The following is a 23,657-nucleotide window of genomic DNA, read 5'->3' on the forward strand; positions in this document are numbered from 1 at the left end:
TAAAGAAAAGCATTTCAATGGAAATAGTCTATATGGGAAGAATTCTCAATATCATAGTTTGAAACTTAAAAACTGAAAATGACTTAACAGGTAAAATATAAAATGTTCAACAAATCTATAAAGCATTAAAGCTGACCATCATAAGATAAACGAATATCAGATACTATGATAATAAATCTTATTGATTTTCACAGAATCTGCAATTCTGCATCTAGCAAGTGTGATATTTGTACAGATGCATCACATAGCAAAAAGTTGCTATATTGGAAACATGTGGACATGGAAGAAAAATGTTGTTGACCCACAAACCTTACCACCCAGGCTTGCATAGCATTATCAAACTTTTAAACCGTGTCCTAAATGCATTATTTTTAACCAAGGCAATATGTATCAAGTATCATATTAATATATACAATATGGCTGACTCCTTTAAATAGACTATAAATAGTCAGTGGGTTTTCAATGTTTGATATAACTAGAAGATATATTTTACCTCTATAATAGTGTCAGCACCAAATTCCTTCCTCCATTGAAGCATCTCAGCCCACATTTGTTTTGCTTTCTCAACATCAAATTTCCTTGCCTTCAAAAATCTGCAAGGAAAATGACCAGATCAGAACTTTAGATTTTGAGGACATACAAAACTATACTGTTTACATGATATGGGGGGATCATTTACTAACAGAGTACCAGTATCATCAAATGCACAAAGCAAGATACAATCACAGGAAATTCAATTGAATAATTCTTTCTGGTATATGAGTTTTCCACAAGTGATAGGTTTTGTTGCCAATAATATTTCTTGTGTCAATGCAACTTATGTTATCAAATGTAGATCATCTAATTCTTGCATCAGCTTCTTTTTTCCATGTACGTAACAGCATGCTAGAAGAATAGCACATTGATTTTGCAGGTTTAAAGGGCAGTGAACTCTATGGAGAGAAGAAAATCAGCTACTATATGACGCGGTAATGACATAGGAAAACTTGAAAATTTGTCCTAATGAGACCAAACAAGGTGTATCAAACATGCCAATTGAAAACAAGACATACCTCAACATCATGTGATAATCATCATGCCTAGCAGGTAGCAGTTCATCCAGTATCAGTGATTGACGAAATGCATCAACAGCTTGAAGTTCCTCAACATCCCTGACATCTTCAATTGAGACTGAGATGACTTGACTGTCACTCTTCCTCCTACTCTTTTTCTTCCTCAATGAATGCCTGAATTTGGTTGAAGCATTTAGTGCCTTTTTCTTAAAAGATCCCATCCTCGTTCTTCTTTCATCCTCTGAGTTCTCAAAATCTGATTTTCGCTCTTTCCTTTCATTTTGACCAAAAGATCCGTCAAAACCTGAAATATTTTACGGGCATTTTTGTCAAATTAGGGGAGAAAGAGAGTGAATAGAACGTTTGGAAGTAGAATTTAAACAACATTTCGCATTCAGAAAAATGATATTGGAACTAACTTCCATACATTTACAATTCTTATTGGATTAACATGAGTATGGATGGGAGAATGCTTTCAAATAACAAGCTCAGAGTTGGTAAATACACATATAATATCCAAACTCATAGTTTTACACCCAGATACATGCATCAGCACGCATTTACGTACATATAGGCAACAAGGTACAAGGTACGTGATATACTGAAAGCAATAGTTAGTGGCATGCTGTTTGCATGAATTTAGTTTATAAGTTATTTAAGGAACTGGGGTAGCACCACAAACAATTATGCAGAACTAGACATCAAAAATTGATAAAGTGAATTAAAATACGATCAATCAGAAGTTCCTTATTTTATTTTTATTCATTACATGGCATATTTCTACCGGTTACAAGACAATTAAGGAAGCTAGTAGAATCAATACTCTAAAACATCATACTCTAGGAAAGTATTTTTTGCTAAAGCTATGCACACTCATTGTAAGGGAAGTGGACAAATGTCCATTGAGAACCCAACCAACCGAAGACTTAATTTCACCTAAGAAGAGGAAATGACAAACTAAGTTTGTCAAATTTATGAATTCCAATCCAATGAACAACTGATCATTTCCTCACATAATTTCTCCGATAAGGGGCTGTTTGTTTGGGCCAAAATTTTAGGGAACCAGCATTTTTGGAATAAAAACTAGGTTTTGGGCCATTATAGGATTCTAAAAGTTGGGTTTGCTTCAAAAAAAATTTAAGAAAAAGTTTCTTAAAAAGAGATAAAACAGTGACTTTTTTTGGACAGCACAAATCCTATCTTTTGGCTTGGAAATGTGCTATTTGGTTATGTGGACTTTGCATTCAAGTCCATCTCATTCCACTATTTGCATCCAAGCTCATTTGAGAATAAAGAGGATTTTGCTTCTTTTGGACATTTTGGCTTTTGGCTTCAATTGATCATTTTCTTCACTTGCTTGATGGGCTTCATGCTCTTTAGGCTTCTAAATACTACAAAATAGAGAAGAGAGATTTTTGAGGGGTTTTTACATTTAATAATATTTATTTATATTTTCATTCAATTATGTGCAAACTAATCTAACAATAATTATTAATGGTATATTTATTCATGTAAAATAGATAATGAGGGTATAAAATTGTAATAAAATATGATTATCAGTCTTCTTTTGGCGGTTCGAGATACTACGTCACCTTTATCGACGATCACTCGAGGAAGGTGTGGGTTTACTTCATGAAGCACAAGTCAGAGGTGTTCGAGATCTTCAAGAAGTGGAAGGCCATGGTCGAGAACGAGACAGATCTGAAGGTGAAGTGCTTGAGATCAGATAATGGTGGAGAATACGAGCTGGAGGAGTTCAAGAGGTTCTGTGCTACGAATGGGATTCGCTTAGAGAGGACTACTCCAGGGACGCCGCAGCAGAACGGCATTGCAGAGAGGATGAACAGGACCTTGACAGAGCGTGCGCGGAGCATGCGATTACATGCAGGTCTGCCTAAGACATTTTGGGCGGATGCGGTGCATACGGCAGCATACCTTATTAATCACGGGCCATCAGTTCCATTAGATTTTGGGATTCCAGAGGAGGTTTGGAGTGGAAAGAAGATAAATCTCTCACACTTGCGGGTATTTGGTTGCGTGGCTTATGTTCATATCAGTGACCATGTCAGGGACAAGCTAGAAGCTAAGTCACAGAAGTGCACATTCATTGGATACGGCATTGATGAGTTCGGGTATCGCCTTTGGGATGAGAAGAACAGGAAGATCATCAGGAGCCGGGATGTGATATTCAATGAGGAGGTGATGTACAAGGACAGGGACAATGCCAAGGATAGCCAAAGCAGTGGGAGCAGCACTACGGATACAGGTGGATCCGAGTACATGGATTTGGAGGAACTTCCAGATGGGGGCGACGATGTCAGTTCTGACCGTAGAACGGAGGAGACTACAGGTGCAGAAGCTACTACCCAGGGCGTGGAGCCTAGGAGGTCATCTAGGGTACCCAAACCAAATCCCAAATACCTCTCGTCACTTGATTATCTACTCTTAACAGATAGCGGAGAGCCGGAGTGTTATGAAGAGGCAGTGCAAGTGAGTGAATCTCAGCAGTGGGAGCATGCGATGCAGGAGGAGATGGATTCTCTACTCACTAATGAGACATGGGAGTTAGCCCAGCTACCTGCACAGAAGAAAGCCTTGCACAATAAATGGGTCTACCGGGTCAAGCAGGAGAGTGATGGAAGCAAGAGATTCAAGGCCAGATTAGTAGTGAAAGGGTTTCAACAGCGGGAAGGAGTGGACTACACGGAGATATTTTCCCCTGTTGTGAAACTCACAACCATCAGAGTGGTGTTGAGTTTGGTAGCTGCAGAAGACCTCTTCCTTGAGCAGTTAGATGTGAAGACTGCCTTTCTTCATGGTGACTTGGATGAAGAAATCTACATGAAGCAGCCTGTTGGCTTCATTGAAGAAGGAAAGGAAGAGATGGTGTGCAAGCTCAAGAAGAGCTTATATGGTTTGAAACAGGCTCCGAGACAGTGGTATAAGAAGTTTGATAACTTCATGCAGAACAATGGCTACAGAAGATGCAATTCGGATCATTGCTGTTATTTCAAAAGGTTCGAGTCCAGCTTCATTATTTTGTTATTATATGTTGATGACATGTTGGTAGCAGGACCGTGTTTAGAAGAGATAAACAGTTTGAAGAGGCAGCTAGCAAAGGAATTTGCAATGAAGGATCTGGGTGCAGCGAAGCAGATTCTAGGGATGCGAATCAGTAGGGATGAAGCTGAAGGGACATTGAGTTTGAGCCAAGCTGAATACATTGAGAAGGTACTTCAGAGGTTCAACATGCAGAATGCTAAAGTTGTTAGCACACCCCTTGGAAGTCAGTTCAAGTTATCTGAGGAGCAATCGCCTAAGACAGATGCAGATAGAGAGCATATGAGCAGGGTGCCATATTCTTCGGCCATTGGGAGTCTCATGTACGCGATGGTTTGCACGAGGCCGGACATCGCCCATGCAGTGGGAGTTGTGAGCAGATTTGCAAGCAATCCAGGAAAGCAGCATTGGGAGGCCGTAAAGTGGATAATGCGGTACTTGAGGGGAACAACGAACAAGCCACTATGTTTCAGGAGGAAGGAGTTGGTGCTGCAGGGATACGTGGATGCGGACTTCGCCGGTGATCATGATACGAGGCGAAGCACCACGGGGTATGTTTATACCTTAGCGTCGACAGCAGTGAGCTGGGTCTCACGTCTGCAGAAGATTGTGACTTTGTCTACAACCGAGGCTGAGTATGTCGCGGTGACTGAAGCAAGCAAGGAGATGATCTGGTTGAACGGGTGCTTGGAAGAGTTGGATCTGAAGCAAGGGAGAGGAGTTCTTTATTGTGATAGCCAGAGCGCTATACATCTTGCCAAGAATCCAGTATATCATGCCAGAACGAAGCACATCGACGTTAAATACCATTTTATACGCTCGCTGATCGAGGACGGAAAGTTGCACTTAATGAAGATTTTGGGGAGTCAAAATCCGGCGGACATGTTGACGAAGGCAGTCACCATTGAGAAACTGGAGTTGTGCGCAACTTCAGTTGGCCTTCACGAGTAGAAGACGAAGGCGGAGCCACACTACGAGGATCGGCGCGATCATCGGGATGTTGATTGAAGAAAGAACTTTTCGGGGGAAAAGATACATGCGAAGAAGGGGAGAGTTCGGGTGAGCTCATTGATGGCGCTTTGCTCTCCAAGTGGGAGATTGTTAGTTTAAGTGTGTAGACCCAAAGCTGCAATAAAAAAGACGAAGAAAACAGTCAGAAGACTGTGCGGTCGACCGCAGTGGCAGAGCCGGTCGACCGCGTGCACTGCAGGAGACTGAGAAGAAGTTTTCGCTCTGGCCGGTCGACCGGCGTGGTCGCTGCGGTCGACCGATATCGTGCACAAGACCCTGTAGGATTTTGTCGTTCTGACCGGTCGACCGACCTTGGCAAAGCGGTCGACCGCGACGCAGATTCGCTGTTTCCTATTTTATCTAGGAATCCTGTTCTGCTGGGGTTTGTTATAAATACCCAAACGTTTCTAGGGTTTGTAAGGACATCAAAAAGAGAGCTTTTTGGCTGCTAAGAGAGAGAGAATCTCAGAGAGATTTACCCCTTGTTTGAGAGCTTGTATTTTCTTCTTCAATTAATAGAAAGATTGTGTGGTGTGGCTCCCGAGGACGTAGGCACGTTGCCGAACCTCGTTAAATCTGTGTGTTCGTCTCTTTTACTGTTTTTTACAAGGTTAGATCTTTATTTGTGGTTTATTCCTACTTTCCTACTTTCAACACAAGGTCCGGAAGGGCAAGGGTTCGATTGATTGTTTCGAATCCCCAACAGGTATATTCTTCTACAGTTGATTGTTATGATACTGGAATATCTCCAACAATATGATTCTTAGGTTTGTTTTTACTGAATCCTGAAGTTTTCATCCTGAGCTCTGTGTTACAGCTTTCGGACATCTAAGGAAGATCAGCTTAGTTCTTTTTTGTATCTTTAGGCTTTGGTAGGTATGCCAACATTTGTTATGGACGGATTTTAATATATTTCTGGATAACCAAATAAAATCTTTCTTTCTTCTGAATTACAAATATTGTTCTGAAACAAATTTTCTTTTGACTATTAAAGTAAATGCTTACATATTAAGTTTTAAATTGGCCTGTTTGATGGTTCATTCATCCCTACTAAGAATTGGAAATGGTTTGTGAATATTACCATTTATCAAATCTGACTTTCGGTGTTCCTTTGAATTCAACAGTTTAATCCAAACTCAATTTCTTTGCCTTTGTGCCTTGTGTTTTCCTTTAGCTTTAGGATTATTATGTTACTTTTGGCTTGTACCTCTAAGGAAAGCTTTCTAGATGTTGCTAAAATAGGACTTACATGCTCATTTGCAGTCTGTTTCCCTTGGGTAATCTCAGAGGACCGTGCTGCTACCCGATCAGTTTAGCCTGTCGAGCATTATTAGATAAAATGAATTTTTCAGTGCTGCACGATGCTTACAGATTCTTCACTTTTACACATAAAGTTAGCACCAGGATGCTGATGTAATGCCGCTACGGACTATTTATGCTACAATTGATCTGCGACAACATTGGTCAGGTTGAACTGTTAGTTTGTTCTTCTACACTCGATCATGGTCTTTCCTGATTTTTTAATATGTAGTGTTCTAACTTTGTCCTTTTTATTCTTCTGTACATTTTGCATATACATATCTTCAAACTTGAATCAAGAAGTGAAAGCCTAATGTGGTTTATTTTACTTCACTTTTTTATCAGAGGGTTTTCTTGGAGGGGAATCCTTACCTTCTGGTGGTAACCATGGTCGTGTCACTGCTCCACTCTGTGTTTGATTTCTTGGCATTCAAGAATGGTATGTTAAATGAATGTTCATCATGAGGCTTGAAGGGTGGTTTTTAAATTCAACTTCAATTGTGTGTTATGATTGGAGATTTATCTTGTTTCTTGCAGATATCCAGTTTTGGAATAAGAACAAATCAATGGAAGGATTATCTGCAAAATCGGTTGTTGTGAGCTTTATAAGTCAGCTAATTGTTTTCCTTTACCTTCTTGACAACGACACATCTTGGATGATCCTTGCTAGTTCTGGGGCCGGTTGCTGCATTGAAGCTTGGAAAATTGGTAAAGCCGTGCATATCGAGGTAAGCTATACCTAGCTGAGTTTTCCTAATTGGTGAGAACGAACCACTGCGGTCATAATTAAGTCCTAGGAACTTCAAAAAAGCTTTTTCAAACATTGTATTCCAGTGATGGCATCTAAAACATTTGAAATGAAAAAACTTATCCAAGATATACGTTCAGTGTGCTTGCCTTGGATAAATTTAACTAAGTCACAATAGGCATAGATGCTATTAGCTGTTAGAAGGAACTAAGCTTGTGAAAGATTTCTGATCACAATTGCTGCTGCAATCTGATCCTTTTTCATGTTATAAAATAAGTTCCCAATAATAGCAAGTGTCATTGTGACACTTTAAAAAAAATCTTTTAATTTGAGCCAATGTTCATATGATTAATGACACTTTTCATGAAAATTGGAAACAAGCTCTGAAAATGAGATGGATTTGAGAAAAACATCCTTTGCAGCTTTATGAATATTTCGAAGAGGATACCAATTGCAGCCATACTCGGTCCCTTGAGGATCGAATGATATCATCAGTTACTTGGGTATTTGCAAAACAATATTTGGACAATTCACTATGCATTCTGTTCTGTACTTAATCTGAATTTGCAAAACAGTAGGGAGCAGCAGTACAATATGATGTTCTAATGCAGACGACGCTGATAACAGGGATGCCGACAACAATGACGAGGAGTGAGACTTGTTCTTATATTTATGTAGTTTTAGATTGTGTCAAGACATGTTATGACTTTTGAATTTTACCTATATGTAATATATTTGTGATTTTATTGCGGAGTGAATGAATATTGTTTGAGCATGCGAGATGTGTTATGATTGTGATTATATGATGAGTATTGTTTGATATTGCGGATTGATGGATGGGTATTCATTTGGAATGTGAATGTATATAATGGTTGATTTTATGATATATTGTTAAATATTGTCATTGGATTGATGTGGATACAAGCTATATATGTATTCTTGTATAGGAGGTTACCAGAAAATTTAATTTTTTTACGTAAATATATGCATTTGCGACGGGGAAAACCGTCGCTAATACTTATTGGCGACGGTGTAATCCGTTGCCGATGTTTTAAACATTAGCGACGGATTCCCCCCTCGCCAATGTTTTAAACATTGGCGACGGATTCTCCTGTCGCCAATGAATATTAGCGACGGGGAAATCCGTCGCTAATGTTTAAAACATTAGCAACGGATTTATTGGCGACGGAAGTAACCCGTCGCCAAAGAAATCCGTCGCCAATAGTCGTCCGTCGCCAATAAGTATTGGCAACGGGGAACCCTGTCGCCAATACTTATTGGCGACGGATTTATTAGCGACGGATCCATGTCCGTCACTAATGTGTATTGGTGACGGATTTTGGGGTATTGGTGATGGATTTTCCCGTCGTCAATATCCAGTTTTCTACTAGTCTCAAAAGGAATTTAAGGAAGGAGAATAAACATCTGAGGATGTAGTAAACAACTACCTATTTTTCAAGGCTCCTTGAATATACTGAGAGGTGATCCGGTCTAGGAGGGTGCTTCTGAATGTTTGATTGATCGGTACTCGACTGCACACAGTTTCTCAATGGAGCTTTCCAAGGAGGAATAGTGTCATCGATGGGTTCACATACGGTTAATAAATTCCTCTCCTGATTCTGCAGCCGTCATGTCTCATTTTCTTATTTCTGCCAGATAGCCCTCTGGACCTGCTAAGCAATTAGTTTCCAGCACATTGCTGTAGTAATATTTACCACCCTTTGCCAAATGACCGGAAAATCTTTATCTTTCCTATAAGCAGGTGGAGCTGAGTAAACAAAGTATCCATTTGGTCGCAAAAGACGGTCTACTTCTTTGAGCAATATGCCATCTGAATAAAAGATCTTTGTAAGCACAAAGACAAAAGATCAATTTTCACAAAGTAATAAATGGAGAAGTCAAGAGAAATACAAAGATTTTCAACTCCAAGAATTTAAGGAACACAGAATAATATAACCTTTCTGTAAGAAGAAATTGACACAAGGTATAAGTATAATTACTTGGACCAAGATTTTCATATTAATTTAACAATGACTGATAAGCAGGGATACTGATTTAACTAAAACCAATTTGTCTAAACATTTCACATTTGCCAGAAGCAGTGAACAGAATAAGGAGCTACTTCGCAGTTCTTCAGATATGAAAACTGATGGAATTGAGAGAATAACAAAAGATGCATTACAAGTTGACCAAACATACACATCCAGCATAAAGTGCCTCTACATGGATATTTGTAAAGGAAAACCTTCAAGAATAAGAAACTTTAATGTGTTAAGCAATGAAGTTGGAGAGAGCTTGGTTCTAGTATGTGTTATATATCACTCTATTTTTTGAAAATTTTTTATTTCGCATATTTTCACATCACAAACTTAAATAATCACACATACTTATAGCATAAACGAAACTTAGTGTAAATCGGCTATCATGTATTGGGTTTTCAGTTAGAGTTAATAGTTCACAAGTGTTTAATTAGATTTACGATTACTTGTGTTATTCAAATAGGTTAAAATGTAGTTGAGTTAGGGTTAATATATCATTGAAATTTTTCCAATAAGGGTTACAAGATTCGAACTCGTTTATTTTTTATCATAATTTAGGGGTTTTAAACTAAATTCAGCAATAAACAATATAAAAATTTAAAATTTTCATGAAAATCATAACTTTTAAGGAGATGAGAGACGATAAGTTCCAAAAACAACGAGCGCGCCGGTGGTCACGGTCAGGCTGAGGAAGAGGATGCGGGAACGGCATGTAGGGTTTCTTAGTTGAGGGGGGCGGTGGGGTGCAGGGGTGAGGGGGGGCGAATAAGAGGAAGAAGGAGAGGAGAGAGGGCGGCGGGGAACAGAGGCGACGAGCGCTGGGGAAAGAGGAGAGGGTAGCGGAGCGGGGGCGGCGGGGAGAGGGAGAGGAGAGAGCGGGCGCGGGAGGCGAAGAGAGGGGAGGAAGAGGGAGAGGAAGAGGAAGAGGAGAGAGAGGCAGCGATGCGGTGGCAGAACAAATTTTTTTTTCCAGGGGCCAGGAGCGTTGGATATCGATAGAAAGGGAGAGGAGAGTTGGTTGGGGGTGGGGGAGGGTGGGGAAATGTTAGGGTTTTGATTTTTTATTTTATTTTATTTTTTTGTCTAGGCAACCTACATGGAAATTCCGTCTAGGTTGCATCCTAAACAGATGAGGGCAAAATTAAAAAAATAAAATAAAACTGTCTAGTTAATTCCATCTTGGATGAGGGCAAAATTTAAAAAAATAAAATAAAACTGTCTAGTTTATCACTCTAGGAAATTTTCGTCTAGATTGACGCAAACTAGACGGAATAATTTTTATCTAGTTTGCCTCAAACTAGACAAAAAAAAAATTTCGTCTAGTTTGCTCCGTCTAGTTTGTTCATTTTTCTACTAGTGACCACTTGCGAAGGTGAGAGAACTTATTGATGACTCTACAAGTGCATAGAATCAAGGATTTGTTCAGCAATTTTGTCTCTCAAGTCATTGAGGGAATTTTGTCTTTGCTATTAAGCCCACAATAATGAGCGGATCAAATTACATGGACTGCTTGTTTGGATGGGTTGTTTCGGGTTAAAAGTGCTACCATGTCACTCGAGAGATAGTAGTTAATAGAGCTGAGGAGCAAACAATCTTATCTGAAAATGAGATTTTGTTATGGAGGAGGCTATGAAAGTGCAAAACTTTGAACAAAGTCAATATATTTGGATGGAGGGTCTTCCATGATATTTTTTACCAACTAAGACAAGATTGATATGCCAAGGAGTACAAGTCGAGGAGATGTCCAATGTCTATGGTAGAGAAATTAAAACAATGGTCCATGTATTATGGGTTTGTGAATGAGCGAAAGAAGTATGTATTAACCCTCCTTATGATTGTTTTGTCAATGGAATTTATGTTGTGTAAACTATGGAAAGCATGCATAGGTGGCTAGATTCATGGTCATGAAGCACTAGATATGATCTTGGTGATGCAATGGACAATATGGCTCCATAAAAACCAAGTTGTGTATGTTGAAGCTAAGATACAACCCAATGAAGTGGGATCTTTCGCAGATAGTTTTCTTGATGACTTTAAATTAATTAACAAATGAGATGCCGCAAATAAGTCACAAATGTTGAGGAAAGTCAAAGTTTTGGTAGAGATAGGAGGTGGGTATGATAAATATAAGTTGTTACGGTGGGTAGGAGGAGTCATGAAGATCCATAACTAATATGGTGATACAAGGCCATGAGGCACTAGTAGAAAAACGACCAATCTAGATCGAAATTTCCGTCTAGGTTGCTCTATGTTCAGTCTAGATTGGTTTACCTAGACGGAAATCCGTCTAGTTTGCTCCGTCTAGAATATTTCCGTCTAGATTGTGTTAGACCCCTAGAGGGGGGGTGATTAGGGTCTTATGCTAATCTAATCCGATTATATGCCAATTAAAACTTATTAACAAGTTATCCTAGCAAGTATGAAATACAACAAGCTATATGAGCTAGGATAAGCAATATGAACTAAGAGATATATCCTAGCAACGAGATGTACTATCGAGATATATGCAAGGATATATAATTAACACAAGGGTAAACAAACTAAACTAGATAGTGGGTAATATAATCAACAAGCAATATACAAAGGCGATATAAGATATGAACATAAAAATAAGTGCGCCAAAGCAATCACAGACAAACGATATGATTACGGAGTTCGGTCCCCACGACTTATGTCTCCGCTCCTCACCTCGAGGAGATCTCCACTATCACAGCCGGGTTTTCTACGTTCACCCGAATAACGTTTACACCTCATAATACAATCACTATGCAATCACACCTCACACACTAAGTGTTGGTCCTAGCCCGTGTCCTCCTCCTCAAGTGCTCGGTTACAACCTCTCCCTAGGCACGTCAACCGATGCCACTCCTCTTGGATTTGACCCCATCTCTCACCACACACTTCTCTCGGTGTACAAGTGTATTACAAGTGAATCCTCACAATTAAGCACAATATAAATCAATTGATTGTTCTCTAAACAAGATGAGAACTCAATTAAGCTCACTCTCAATGTCACAAACCCACAACCCCAAATTATACTATGAATGTAAATACAATAAGCTCAAAAGGTTGTGTGTGAACAAAGAGATAAAACAATATAAACTCAATATGAAATCTAGCTTATGAAATTAAGAACAAACTTATAAAATGCTAGAATTGAGTTTAAGGAAACTTCTCTAAAGATGACAAGAGAGTGGGAGAAGAGTGAATGCTCAAACACCAAAGGATGATCTCCACTTGCTCTTGTGAAATTGAATTCACAAACTCAAAACACTCAAATGCTTAAAAGCTTATAAACACACTTTAAACAAACTTAAACCCTTGATTAAAACTTTCTTAAACTTGTTTTGAAACTCTCTTGGATAGCTTGAAAGAGAACAGCAATAGGGTATTTATACCCACTAAAAATCTCAGCTAAAACCCCTAAGTAAAAGTCCAAAAAGCTCAGAAAAAAATCAGCTCAGAAAATAGCCGTTGGGAAGGCAACGGTCACATTGGCAGAGCGGCGGTTAACCGGAAATTCTCGCGGTCGACCGCGATCCAGGTTCCAAACGGAGAAAACGCACAGAGAGTTCGTCGGTCGACCGAGAGAATTTCCGGTCGACCGCCGGTACTGTAGCAGGTATATCCAGTTTTATAAAATTAGTTAAAAATAGTAAAACAGATCCAAAAAGTATGAAATTTTGAGGGAAGGTTCTAGACATGTATAAGAACATGTTAGAGAAAGAATTTATGAAAAACCATTTCCCAGTTGAGAGAAATAAATGTTTGAACACAGATTTACAATTTCTGAAAAACTGCAGACACACACGATTTTGTAAAATCAATTGGGCACAGTAAATCAACTCCAAAAATAGTAAAAATTTGAGGAAAGTTTCTAAACATGTAGATAAACATGTCAAAGAAAGAATTTATTGAATATCACTTCCCATTTATGAAAACTCATCTGTTTTGTAAAACATGCACGAACGAAAAACATGATTTTGTAAATTCCATTAAACATAACAAATCAATTCCAAACTTGATGAAACTTTGTGAAATGTTTATAAACATGAAAACAAACACGTTAGAAAAAGAATTTTTTAAATTAAATTTCTATTTGTGAAAACTCATGTATTTTGCAAGTGTGTCCAAAAACATGAAAACTCAAAACCATGCATGTATATATATAACTATATATATTCATAGAAACCAAATACGTGTGTGCATATGATATTGAGCTTAAAGTACTTAACACACATGTAGCTCAACTTGGTACACATGCGAATGAAGCTTGAACTTGATCTTTAACTTGAATTGTACGTTGCTTCACTCCACAATTCCTCCAACCTCCTTTGGATATGATCGTTGAAGCTCTATTCCATCCATCCTCCAACTCGTTGTTATAAATACAAAAACACAAATACTAGACAAACAACATTAGAAGTAAATTATTTGTTAAAAATCATCAAAATAAGAAGGCCAACAATCTCTCCCTTTTTGATGATGACAAACAATTTACAAAAAGGATATATGCATGAAAGGAAATGAATATACAAATTATAATTTACATGCATATAAACAAGGAAATGCATACTCATAATATTTCTCCCCCTTTGACAACATAAAAAAGGGGACAAAAGAATGAAGAGAGCGAAAGCTCCCCCTATCATAAAGCATAGGTGAGTATAACACATAGTATAGGGATTGCTCCCCCTATCAAATTATATAACACATAGTATAGGGATTGCTCCCCCTATCAAATTGCCATGTGGAAAATATGCAATTATGAACATGGCAAACAAATGTGAGCAAGCATAAATGAAAGATATGCTAGATATCACTCACATACAAACAAGATAATGAGAACACATATAAATATGTTAAAATAAAAATAGTGTCTCATTAACACAAAAAAATATAAAAACCATATAAAAGAATAGATTTATGAAATCAAAAGAAGAGGAACATGAGAATCATGCAAAAAGTTTTCAAATGAAAAAAACAAAATCTTTAACAAAAGAATTTCAAAAGAGGCAACAATATATCAAGCTCTAAAGCTCGTTCTAACCCATATGATCATTCTAGCATCCGGTAAACATGATTTGGGAATAAACACCCAATAAACCCGGAGGGTTATATAAATGCAAACCTCTCATTAAAGCAAAACCAATGATCATGAAAACAAAAGAATTTAGCGAATAAAAGAAATTGTTTTCATAAAAGTTTAAAATGCATTTTTCAAAACCAAGAAAGAGAAAAATAAAAACACTAAAATTCTTGGTTTAAAAATTATTTTGGCACCCAAGCATTCTTGGTGCCGGATTGTTTAGGGACATGACCCCTATCATTCAAGCTCAAAGCCCTAGGGTTATGAGCCCTCTTGGGCATATGTGGTGCACGAACACGGTCATAACAAAAATTACTCAAATGACCCTTCCGATTGCAATGAGTACAATGGAAAGGAAGCATTTGCTTATGTTGACCAAACGGTTGTGCACGGGAAACATTAAAAACATTTGCAAACATGGATGGTCTTTTAAAATTATTTTGCAAATATGAAACTTTCTTTAAATCAAAACAAAATTTGGCCAAATGACCAAATCTACCACAATGATCACATCTTTACACATGAGCATGCTTGTGATGAACTTTATGAGTGTGTGCATGTACATGTGTGTGTGATGAAGAAGCCTTATGAGATGCACAAGAAGCATTGATATTACTATTTTTAGATTTTTGTGCATCATAGCAAAATTTAGATAAATGGCCTTTACGACCACAAATAGAGCACTTATAAATTTTGCTATACATGTGTGCATGATGTGTGATATGTTTAGGTGTAGTAGCATGAGACTTAGCACACATGTTCATAAGCTTATCATGGTTTACCATACATGTTTTTAAGGTTGAATCTAAACAAGATATGCGATGTTTAACTTGACTCAACTCAACATTTTGCATACATGTATAGGAAATAGAAGTAGATGAAACATTATCATTTCTAAAAGAATTAAACTCATTTCTAATAGTTTCTACTTCTATCATGGCATCATTATTAGCATGAGTTAAGCTAATTTTTCATTTTTCAATTTTAACATATCATTAATTTCTTTAAGAGCAACATTTTCTTGAGAAAAAATATCAAAATTGGAAACTAGCTTCTCATGATCGGATTTTAAACTAACATGCTTGCTTTTAAGACCAATAAAATTATTTTGTAATTTTGAGTAGGCATGCGATAATTTCTCATATGCACTAGCGAGTTCATCAATAGATAAATCATTATCGGAATCAGAATCGCTTACTACACAAAAGTTATCTTCTTGTGGCCGAGTGCATGATGCTCCGCATGAACTTGAAGAAGAATCCTCCAAAGCTTGTTGGATTGCCTCCAAGTCCCCTTGATGTGCTTCAATAAATTTTCAAAGTTTGTAAGCACTATCAATATGAACAAATTTGTTAGAAAAAGATGAGTCAAAAGCATTAAGCAAAAATTCTAACAAAAGCTTGTTCATTGAAAACATTTTCTTATCATGATCGCTCCACTTGGATTTCTCCAATGTGGGCACAATATAAGCACAATCAATAATTTTCCATAAGTCGATATTTCTAGATTCAATAAATAGTTTAAATCTAGAAGCCCATTGAGCATAGGGAAAATTAATGAATTTAGGAGCAACATTTGATTCATAGCCTAAACGAAATACATTTATATTCATGATATATATATGAAAATATGCAAGCAAGACAAAAGTAATCATAACTAGATTAGCACAAATAAGATAACTTGGATCTTTAACTCAAGGCGATTAGACCTTAAATCAAAGAGCACCAAGCTCTGATACCAATTGTTAGACCCTAGAGGGGGGGTGATTAGGGTCTTATGCTAATCTAATCCGATTAAATACCAATTAAAACTAATTAATAAGTTATCCTAGCAAGTATAAAATACAACAAGATACGTAAGCTAGGATAAGCAATATGAACAAATGAATATATCCTATCAATGAGATATTACAAATATATGAGCAAGGATATATGAACTAACACAAGGGTAAAATAAACAATCTACACAAGTGATAGGGTAATATGATGAGCAATACACAAAGGCGATATAAGATATGAAAACAAGAATAAGAACGCCAATGCAATCACAAACAAAACGATATGTTTACGAGGTTCGGTCCCCACGACCTACGTCCCCGCTCCTCACCTCGAGGAGATCTCCACTATCACAACCGGGTTTTCTACGTTCACCCGAACAACGTTTACACCTCACAATACAATCACTATGTAATCACACCTCACACACTAAGTGTTGGTCCTAGCCCGTGTCCTCCTCCTCAAGTGCTCGGTTACAACCTCTCCCTAGGCACGTCAACCGACGCCACTCCTCTTGGATTCGACCCCGTCTCTCACCACACACTTCTCTCGGTGTACAAGTGTATTACAAGTGAATCCTCACAATAAGCACAATATAAATCAAATGATTTGTTCTCTAAACAAGGTGAGAACTCAATTAAGCACAACTCTTAGTCACTAATCTCACAACCCAAAATTATACTATGAATGTAAATACAATAAGCTCAAAAGGTTGTGTGTGAACAAAGAGATATAAATCAAAACTAAACTCAATGTAGTTCTAGCTTAATAACAATGATAATCAAATATATAAAAAAGCTAGAAATAGAGTTCGACCGGAAATTCTCGCGGTCGACCGCGATCCAGGTTCCAAACGGAGAAAACGCACAGAGAGTTCGTCGGTCGACCGAGAGAATTTCAGGTCGACCGCCGGTACTGTAGCAGCTATATCCAGTTTTATAAAATCAGTTAAAAATAGTAAACCAGATCCAAAAAGTATGAAATTTTAAGGAAAGGTTCTAGACATGTATAAGAACATGTTAGAGAAAGAATTTATGAAAAACCGTTTCCCAGTTGAGAGAAATAAATGTTTGAACACAGATTTACAGTTTCTGAAAAACTGCAGACATACACGATTTTGTAAAATCAATTGGGCATAGTAAATCAACTCCAAAAATAGTAAAATTTTGAGAGAAGTTTCTAAACATGTAGATAAACATGTCAAAGAAAGAATTTATTGAATATCACTTCCCATTTATGAAAACTCATCTGTTTTGTAAAACATGCACGAACATGCACGAACGAAAAACATGATTTTGTAAATTCCATTAAACATAACAAATCAATTCCAAACTTGATGAAACTTTGCGAAATGTTTATAAACATGAAAACAAACATGTTAGAAAAAAAATTTTTTATATTGAATTTCTACTTGTGAAAACTCATGTATTTTGCAAGTGTGTCCAAAAACTCATGTAGTTTGATTGTTTTACAGCAAAAAAAAATTATTTAAAATTTTCGATTTCCTGTAGAATTACATGAATACATCCAATCATCTAAATATAATCAAAATTCATAACAGTTACATTAATAACCAAATATAATCAAACCATCCAATGCACATATCCAACAATTTCATCATACACAATACACATATCCAACTCGGTCAAATCCAAAATATACATCAATCAATTCGGACCAATATATACATCCAACCACATGTTCACTAACAATACACATGATTAAGATAAAAGGTACACAACATGAATAAAAGTAGAGTGTTATAACAAATAAAACTATTTATTACATTAAAATAAATAAAAAACCTCAACTCTCATCGTCGTCAGTAGCATCTCTATCCCGGTTACGAGAACGGGTGCTGCTCCCTCCAATATCTCCACTCTGAAGATCCAATTAAAAAATAATTATGTGGTGTTTAATAACATAGTAAACAAAAAATGAATTTATACATATAAAAAAATAAGGTACCTGAATGCTGCTCTGCCTAGCACCGGAATTATCGCCAATCGAGCTTATGATCCGTATGATTCCACCGTATGCGTTATGGGGAATCACACCGCCTAAATATTCCATAGCATACCCCATGAGATCGTCCATTGAGTTGGCCGTCCTCGCAACTCTAGTCATCTCAGTAGTCACCTGAATATGCAGTTCTGGATCAATCTTGTCAAACAAGTACGCTGAGATGCGTGCGATAAATGGCATGGCCTAAAAACTGCTTGGGGCTGCTCTTGTTGTTATAGATAGCGTGGAGGATGCTGTGGATGATCTTATGCTTATGTCGGGTGAAGCTCCAACACCATGCAGAGGATATCTTCTTCTCCTATTATTAAGGAGAAATAAATTTAGATTTTGCTTTCGAATCAATAATGTAAACAAATATAAATAGGAACGTAGCATTCAAATTGAATTGATCTTTTACCATCCATACCTATTATGTCCCATTACGTTCTGCGTAAGAATGATGTTCTCCTCTGTAGAAAGCATATGAGGGTCCAACTCGCCTTGTTCCCCCTCCTGCGACAACCTCATTGATGCAGCCTCCTTAGATGCAGTCTCAAATCCCACCTAAATCACAAATATATAGTTAATTCAAGGTAAAGATAATATTATTTGTGCTCTAGTTTTCTCGTAATATTCAACGAAATAGAGTTAATAATGCTACTTAAGATATATTATTTGTGCTCTAGTTTTCTCGTAATATTCAACGAAATAGAGTTAATAATGCTACTTAAGATATATATAAGTCTTACCACCAAATTGAGATTTGCCCTACTTAAGATATATATAAGTCTTACCACCAAATTGAGATTTGCCTTGATCTTTTCTTGATTCTTCTCCTTAACCCTATAACTATCACGAAAAGTACCATACGCCGCTTTTGCCTTCAAGTGTATCGACATTTTTGCTTTTCCCTGTCATATTATACATTTATGAGATTTCATAATCATATTAAGCATTAAGATCATTTTAAGCTTTAAATGACATATACCGTATCATGACAATAAACATCCTCCAGATTGGCATAGGAGTGTGCGCCTGTGACGTGATCATACAGCTTCTTCCTTCTATTCTCTGACCCCTTCATGGATTTCATCACAATTACTATCTCTCTAGTAGAGTCAATAACAGGTGTAGGTACAAAAGCAAGTAAAAGATAATACAAGAATCAACTGATGAAATAATAGAGATCAAATTAATATTTCATCATCTAACATACTGAAATACAAGTAAATGTCTGAAATAAATGAACTGAAGTTCTCAACAAGTCTCAAATACAAAATGTCTGACAAGAGGAAATAAGGCACACTGCCTTTACAACTTTTAGAATAAAACTCTCAAATGTCTAAACAAAAGTCTATAGTGGAGCTCAAAAGAAAATATAACTAAATAAACAGCTGAAGCTAAAATACCTCGCCATCAATCTGCGACTTTCCGGGCTCCTGGCTCGTTACCTGAAAGGGGGAGGGACAACGAGCGTCAAAGCGCTAGCGAGCAACATCACAACACAGCTGAAGCTAAAATGCCTCGCCATCAACCTGCGACTCTCCGGGCTCCTGGCTCGTTACGTGAAAGGGGGAGGGACAACGAGCGTCAAAGCGCTAGCGAGCAACTTCACAACCAACCCCAAGGGAACATGGCTTGTTGTATAAGAAAATATAGATAATACATAATAGATCTTAAATCATTGATCTCACAAAAGAGGGTTTTAGTATTTAGAAATTTACAACACGAGAATAGGTACGTCGAGCGAAATAATCCAAACAAGGAAACCCTCATGTATATACCTTATATCTCAAATTGTAAACCCCTAACCACCAAACCCGAAGTTCTAATACAGTAACAATAATAAAAGAAATATGACAAATACCAGAGCATAAATACAGTGCTGTGATATAGCCAACATGGGTATCATGTTATTACTTACATGAATATCATGTCATAATCTACATAAGTGTCATGTCATAAACTCCTGTGAGAAAATCATGTTCAGGGTCAAGAAAAAAATATGTCCGATACATGTATTATATACTGTGGTTTCCAAACTCTTGGAATACATGGTAAATGTCCAACACGAGGACTGAAATAGATTATAGTCCAACACGAGGACTTCTATGGATTATAGTCCAACACGAGGACTTCTATGGATTATAGTCCAACACGAGGACTGTGAAATGGTAAAAATATCACTGAGATACATAGTAAAATCTACCTATATCAATTCACAATCAAATCAGTGAACTTATTGCTCAGCCAAAACACTCCGCAGTCGACCACCGAGCACACCGCGGTCGACCGCGCAAAGGGCAGACAGACTCTGTCCTTCTACGCATCCAGCGGTTGACCGCCGCGTCCACCGCGGTCAACCGCGAAGCAGACAGAAGCCCAGTTAGGATTTCTGTCAGCTTCGAAACAAATGCAAACTTGATGATTTCTATGTTAACAAAAATCTAACATTTCTAATATGTCATATGGAAGAAAACAACGAAATTTAAACATGTAAACTACATCCCCAACACTCTAAACACATATGAAATATGTTAAAAACGTTTTGAAAACAGTAAATCAGATTTAACTCTTGTTTAAGCAAATTTCAGATCTAGATCTTCAATAAACAAAACATTGGTGAGCTTTTATAAACTGAAACATTTGATTCTTGCAATCCACATTATAGAGAATCCATCTTTATACAAAAATACCTTTTAGGCCCATTAAAACTCATGAAAATCATTATAAAAACATTTTAAAACATGGGATAGGGTTGGGCGAGAAGTTACTCACCTGAGGGGTGTAGATAAACTCCCAAAAACGAGTGAGAACGATCCTCCTTCGCTGAACACCGATGGATCTCGCGTCGACTCCTCCAAAATCCTCCAAGAATTGCCAAAGAAAGGGGTTTTAGGGTTTGAAAAAGAGAGAGGAGGGGGCTGAGGCTATTAGGGTTTAAAAGGGAGTTTTGAGAGCTTCAAAACGAGTATAAATACCAAGGATAACAATTGGGTTCGGTATAAACACAACCTGACCCGAGACAAAACTGACAGAACCAGATTCGCGTTCTGGGTCATGCTCAGACTAGGGTTTGGTATAAAAGCTGTATCTTTCTCATCCGATCTCGGAATGAGGTGATCTAAGACTAATTGGAAAGCTCTTAAAGAGGCCTACAACTTTGATCTTATACACGTTTTCATATTCTGACTAGAACGGTAATAAAAATATAAAAACTCTCAACTAGTCAAAATTCTCAGATTCTCACTCTTTGCCTTTGTGCATGTTTTGTGAATTTGAACTCATATATTCACAAATATATATTGAATTGACCTCAAATCAATTCTTATCATACCCAAACATCAAATATATATTATTTTTACCATATAATATATTTATAATTATTTATCACATTATATTCAAATTTTCAGGGTTTTACATTCTTCCCCCCTTAAAAGAATTTCGTCCTCGAAATTCAGAAATCATACTTAAGCAAATAATAATACTAGAAAAACACATAGTGGGTCTAATTCAACCCGCAACCAGAAACATTTAGAATTTTACTCTTGATAAGCATATATGGATATTTATATTTAACAGTCCAGGATGACTATATTCCCACTCAACCCTTAATCAAATGGAACTAATACGTCGGGCGAAAAATCCAAACAAGGAACCCCCCATATATATACCATGTATCACCCTTCTTCTCCTCCTCCTGTGACGCCCCTGGGTTCACACAAGGCTACAGTCCAAGATGAAACCAGGAATGTCAAACCTGCCATGCCCACACCGTACAATAACATGCTTCACCATCACAATTACTATCTCTCTAAAATCTGATACGGTCCAATGTATCTCGTCGTAACCTTTTTCCGTCTTCCGAATTGCTACCTTGAAAGTCAATGACACAAGCCCGGCATCTGTTTTCCAACATCTAATTTACTCTTTCCTTCTGACCATCCATCTATGGATGAAATGCACTATAGTACGATAAATCTGTTACCCAAAAGAATCCTGGAAACCCTTCCAAAAATGTGGAATGAACACTGAAATCTCAATCTGATGCTATCGCATCTGGAACTCCATGAAGTCGAATAGTCTCTTGAATAGGTATCCTCGCATACATCTCAGCTGTATAGTTAGTCCTTGCTAGAATAAAAATGTATTGACTTCATCAGTCCATCCATTACCACCCAAATTGAATCATTCTCTTTCTTCGATTTCGACAACTCTACAATAAGGTCCATAGAAATGTCCGCCCACTTCTACTCCAAAACGGTTAAAAGCTGACGTGATCCTACTGGTCTCTGATGTTCCGCCTTTACTCATTGACAAGTAAGATACTTAGCTACATACTTTGAAATCTTTCTACGCATAACACTCCATCCAAAGGTGTCTCTTTAGGTCCTTGTACATCTTAGGGGTCCCTGGATGTACTATGAACTGAGTACGATGTGCTTCATTTAGCAACTCCCTCTTAAGCTCTGCACTGGTTGGCATAACCAGTCTATCCTTCATCCGTAGACTTCCATATTCTCCAACGGCCCAATCAGTCTTAGGCGCTTTGGAAATTTCCTCCTTCTGGATTTGAATTCAATAGTTTTCCAACTGAGTTCTGACAACTCTGTCTCTCCAAGATGGATGCAATGACACAGCTCCCTATAATGCACTGGTTCCACCAATCTCATGTCTAAAATCACACTGACTGAGGGTGAGAATATCTTGATACAACGAGCACTTCTAAGCTGAAACCCGATGTTGACGCTTCCTACTCAAGGCATCTGCTACAACATTTTCCTTTTCTGGATGATACTGAATCACGAACTCGTAGTCCTTGGTAAACTTAATCCACTTCCTTTGTCTCTGGTTGAGTTCCTTCTGAGAGAAAAGTGTTCGCGGTGAAACTTGTGTTCATTGATTCCATTGTACTCTTGAGTAATAGTTTATCGATTACAAAAGATTCGGTCTTTTTATAAGATCCGGTTACAACAAAATCAAAAAAGAAATAAAAATTACAACTTTCCTTTTATGTCGAACGAATCGCGAGATCCTGTTTTGCGGTCTCTCGCTTTTGTGGGTTCTTTGCCTGCGTCGGGGTTAATCCGTGGACCACCGCGCGATCTTGATCCGGTCGGATTTACACGGTATGACGAGTGCTATTTTACAAAGAAAATAACAGCCGAGGGTACTATTTCACCAAGGAAATAATAGCCTTTAGTAATCAAAATCGACCAAGCGAAATCGAATCTCTTCTCGGGATCAAAGACCAAGCTCTGATCCAGAGGGAAACTGTGTAGATCTCAGATCTGATCTCTCTCGAACTCCTGCCTTATTTGGCGTGGATGATCGCCAAGAACCAGATCTGAGAGTCCGAGTCTTCTAAGCTTTGAATCCGAAGGTGAGTTCTAAATCCAGCAGAGTTTCGGCTCCAAAATTCCAACCTTAAAAAATGAACCATGTCCCCTCTATTTATAGCCTTCTGAAAGCGGATCTGGGCTCAGATCTGGGTCCAGATCCAGCTAGCTCGGGGAGGTGGCTCGGCCACCGAGCCACCCCCTGGTGGCTCGGCCATGGCCGAGCCACCCTAGGGTGGCT

General features: G+C 37.8%; 2 protein-coding genes across 4 annotated transcripts in view; one reads left to right on the forward strand and one right to left on the reverse strand.

Annotated features, from left to right (window-relative positions):
- Positions 1-1,375, reverse strand: part of LOC109839033 (phosphatidylinositol/phosphatidylcholine transfer protein SFH8-like) — a 2,535-nt gene extending 1,160 nt beyond the window's left edge. Inside the window, exons 1-2 of the mRNA XM_020407464.1 lie at positions 1,053-1,375; positions 494-593 (exon numbers count right to left, since the gene is read on the reverse strand). Coding sequence (XP_020263053.1) covers positions 494-593; positions 1,053-1,273 — 321 coding nt within the window. The 5' untranslated portion in view covers positions 1,274-1,375. The remainder of the gene's footprint in view (positions 1-493; positions 594-1,052) is intronic.
- LOC109836050 (CLPTM1-like membrane protein cnrB) lies at positions 6,731-7,898 on the forward strand. Of its 3 annotated transcripts, none has more exons than XM_020403976.1 (3): positions 6,731-6,861; positions 6,960-7,150; positions 7,749-7,898. In XM_020403976.1, the coding sequence occupies exons 1-3, from the start codon at positions 6,810-6,812 to the stop codon at positions 7,881-7,883; spliced, it is 378 nt and encodes a 125-aa protein (XP_020259565.1). In that variant the 5' UTR covers positions 6,731-6,809; the 3' UTR covers positions 7,884-7,898. The 3 variants fall into 3 exon arrangements, with proteins under 3 accessions (XP_020259565.1, XP_020259566.1, XP_020259567.1); XM_020403977.1 differs by having other exon boundaries at positions 6,733-6,861; positions 7,798-7,830; XM_020403978.1 differs by having other exon boundaries at positions 6,733-6,861; positions 7,746-7,763.

Source organism: Asparagus officinalis, chromosome 4, assembly GCF_001876935.1.
Source record: "Asparagus officinalis chromosome 4, Aspof.V1, whole genome shotgun sequence".
NCBI classification, from domain to species: Eukaryota; Viridiplantae; Streptophyta; class Magnoliopsida; order Asparagales; family Asparagaceae; genus Asparagus; species Asparagus officinalis.

Bases quoted from the DNA above. Each gene is read 5' to 3' on its own strand.
- LOC109836050 (XM_020403976.1), top strand. From the start codon at position 6,810: ATGGTCGTGTCACTGCTCCACTCTGTGTTTGATTTCTTGGCATTCAAG. The intron at 6,862-6,959 runs GTATGTTAAATG...TGTTTCTTGCAG, and splicing joins TTTCTTGGCATTCAAGAATG to ATATCCAGTTTTGGAATAAG. The intron at 7,151-7,748 runs GTAAGCTATACC...GCAAAACAGTAG, and splicing joins GTAAAGCCGTGCATATCGAG to GGAGCAGCAGTACAATATGA.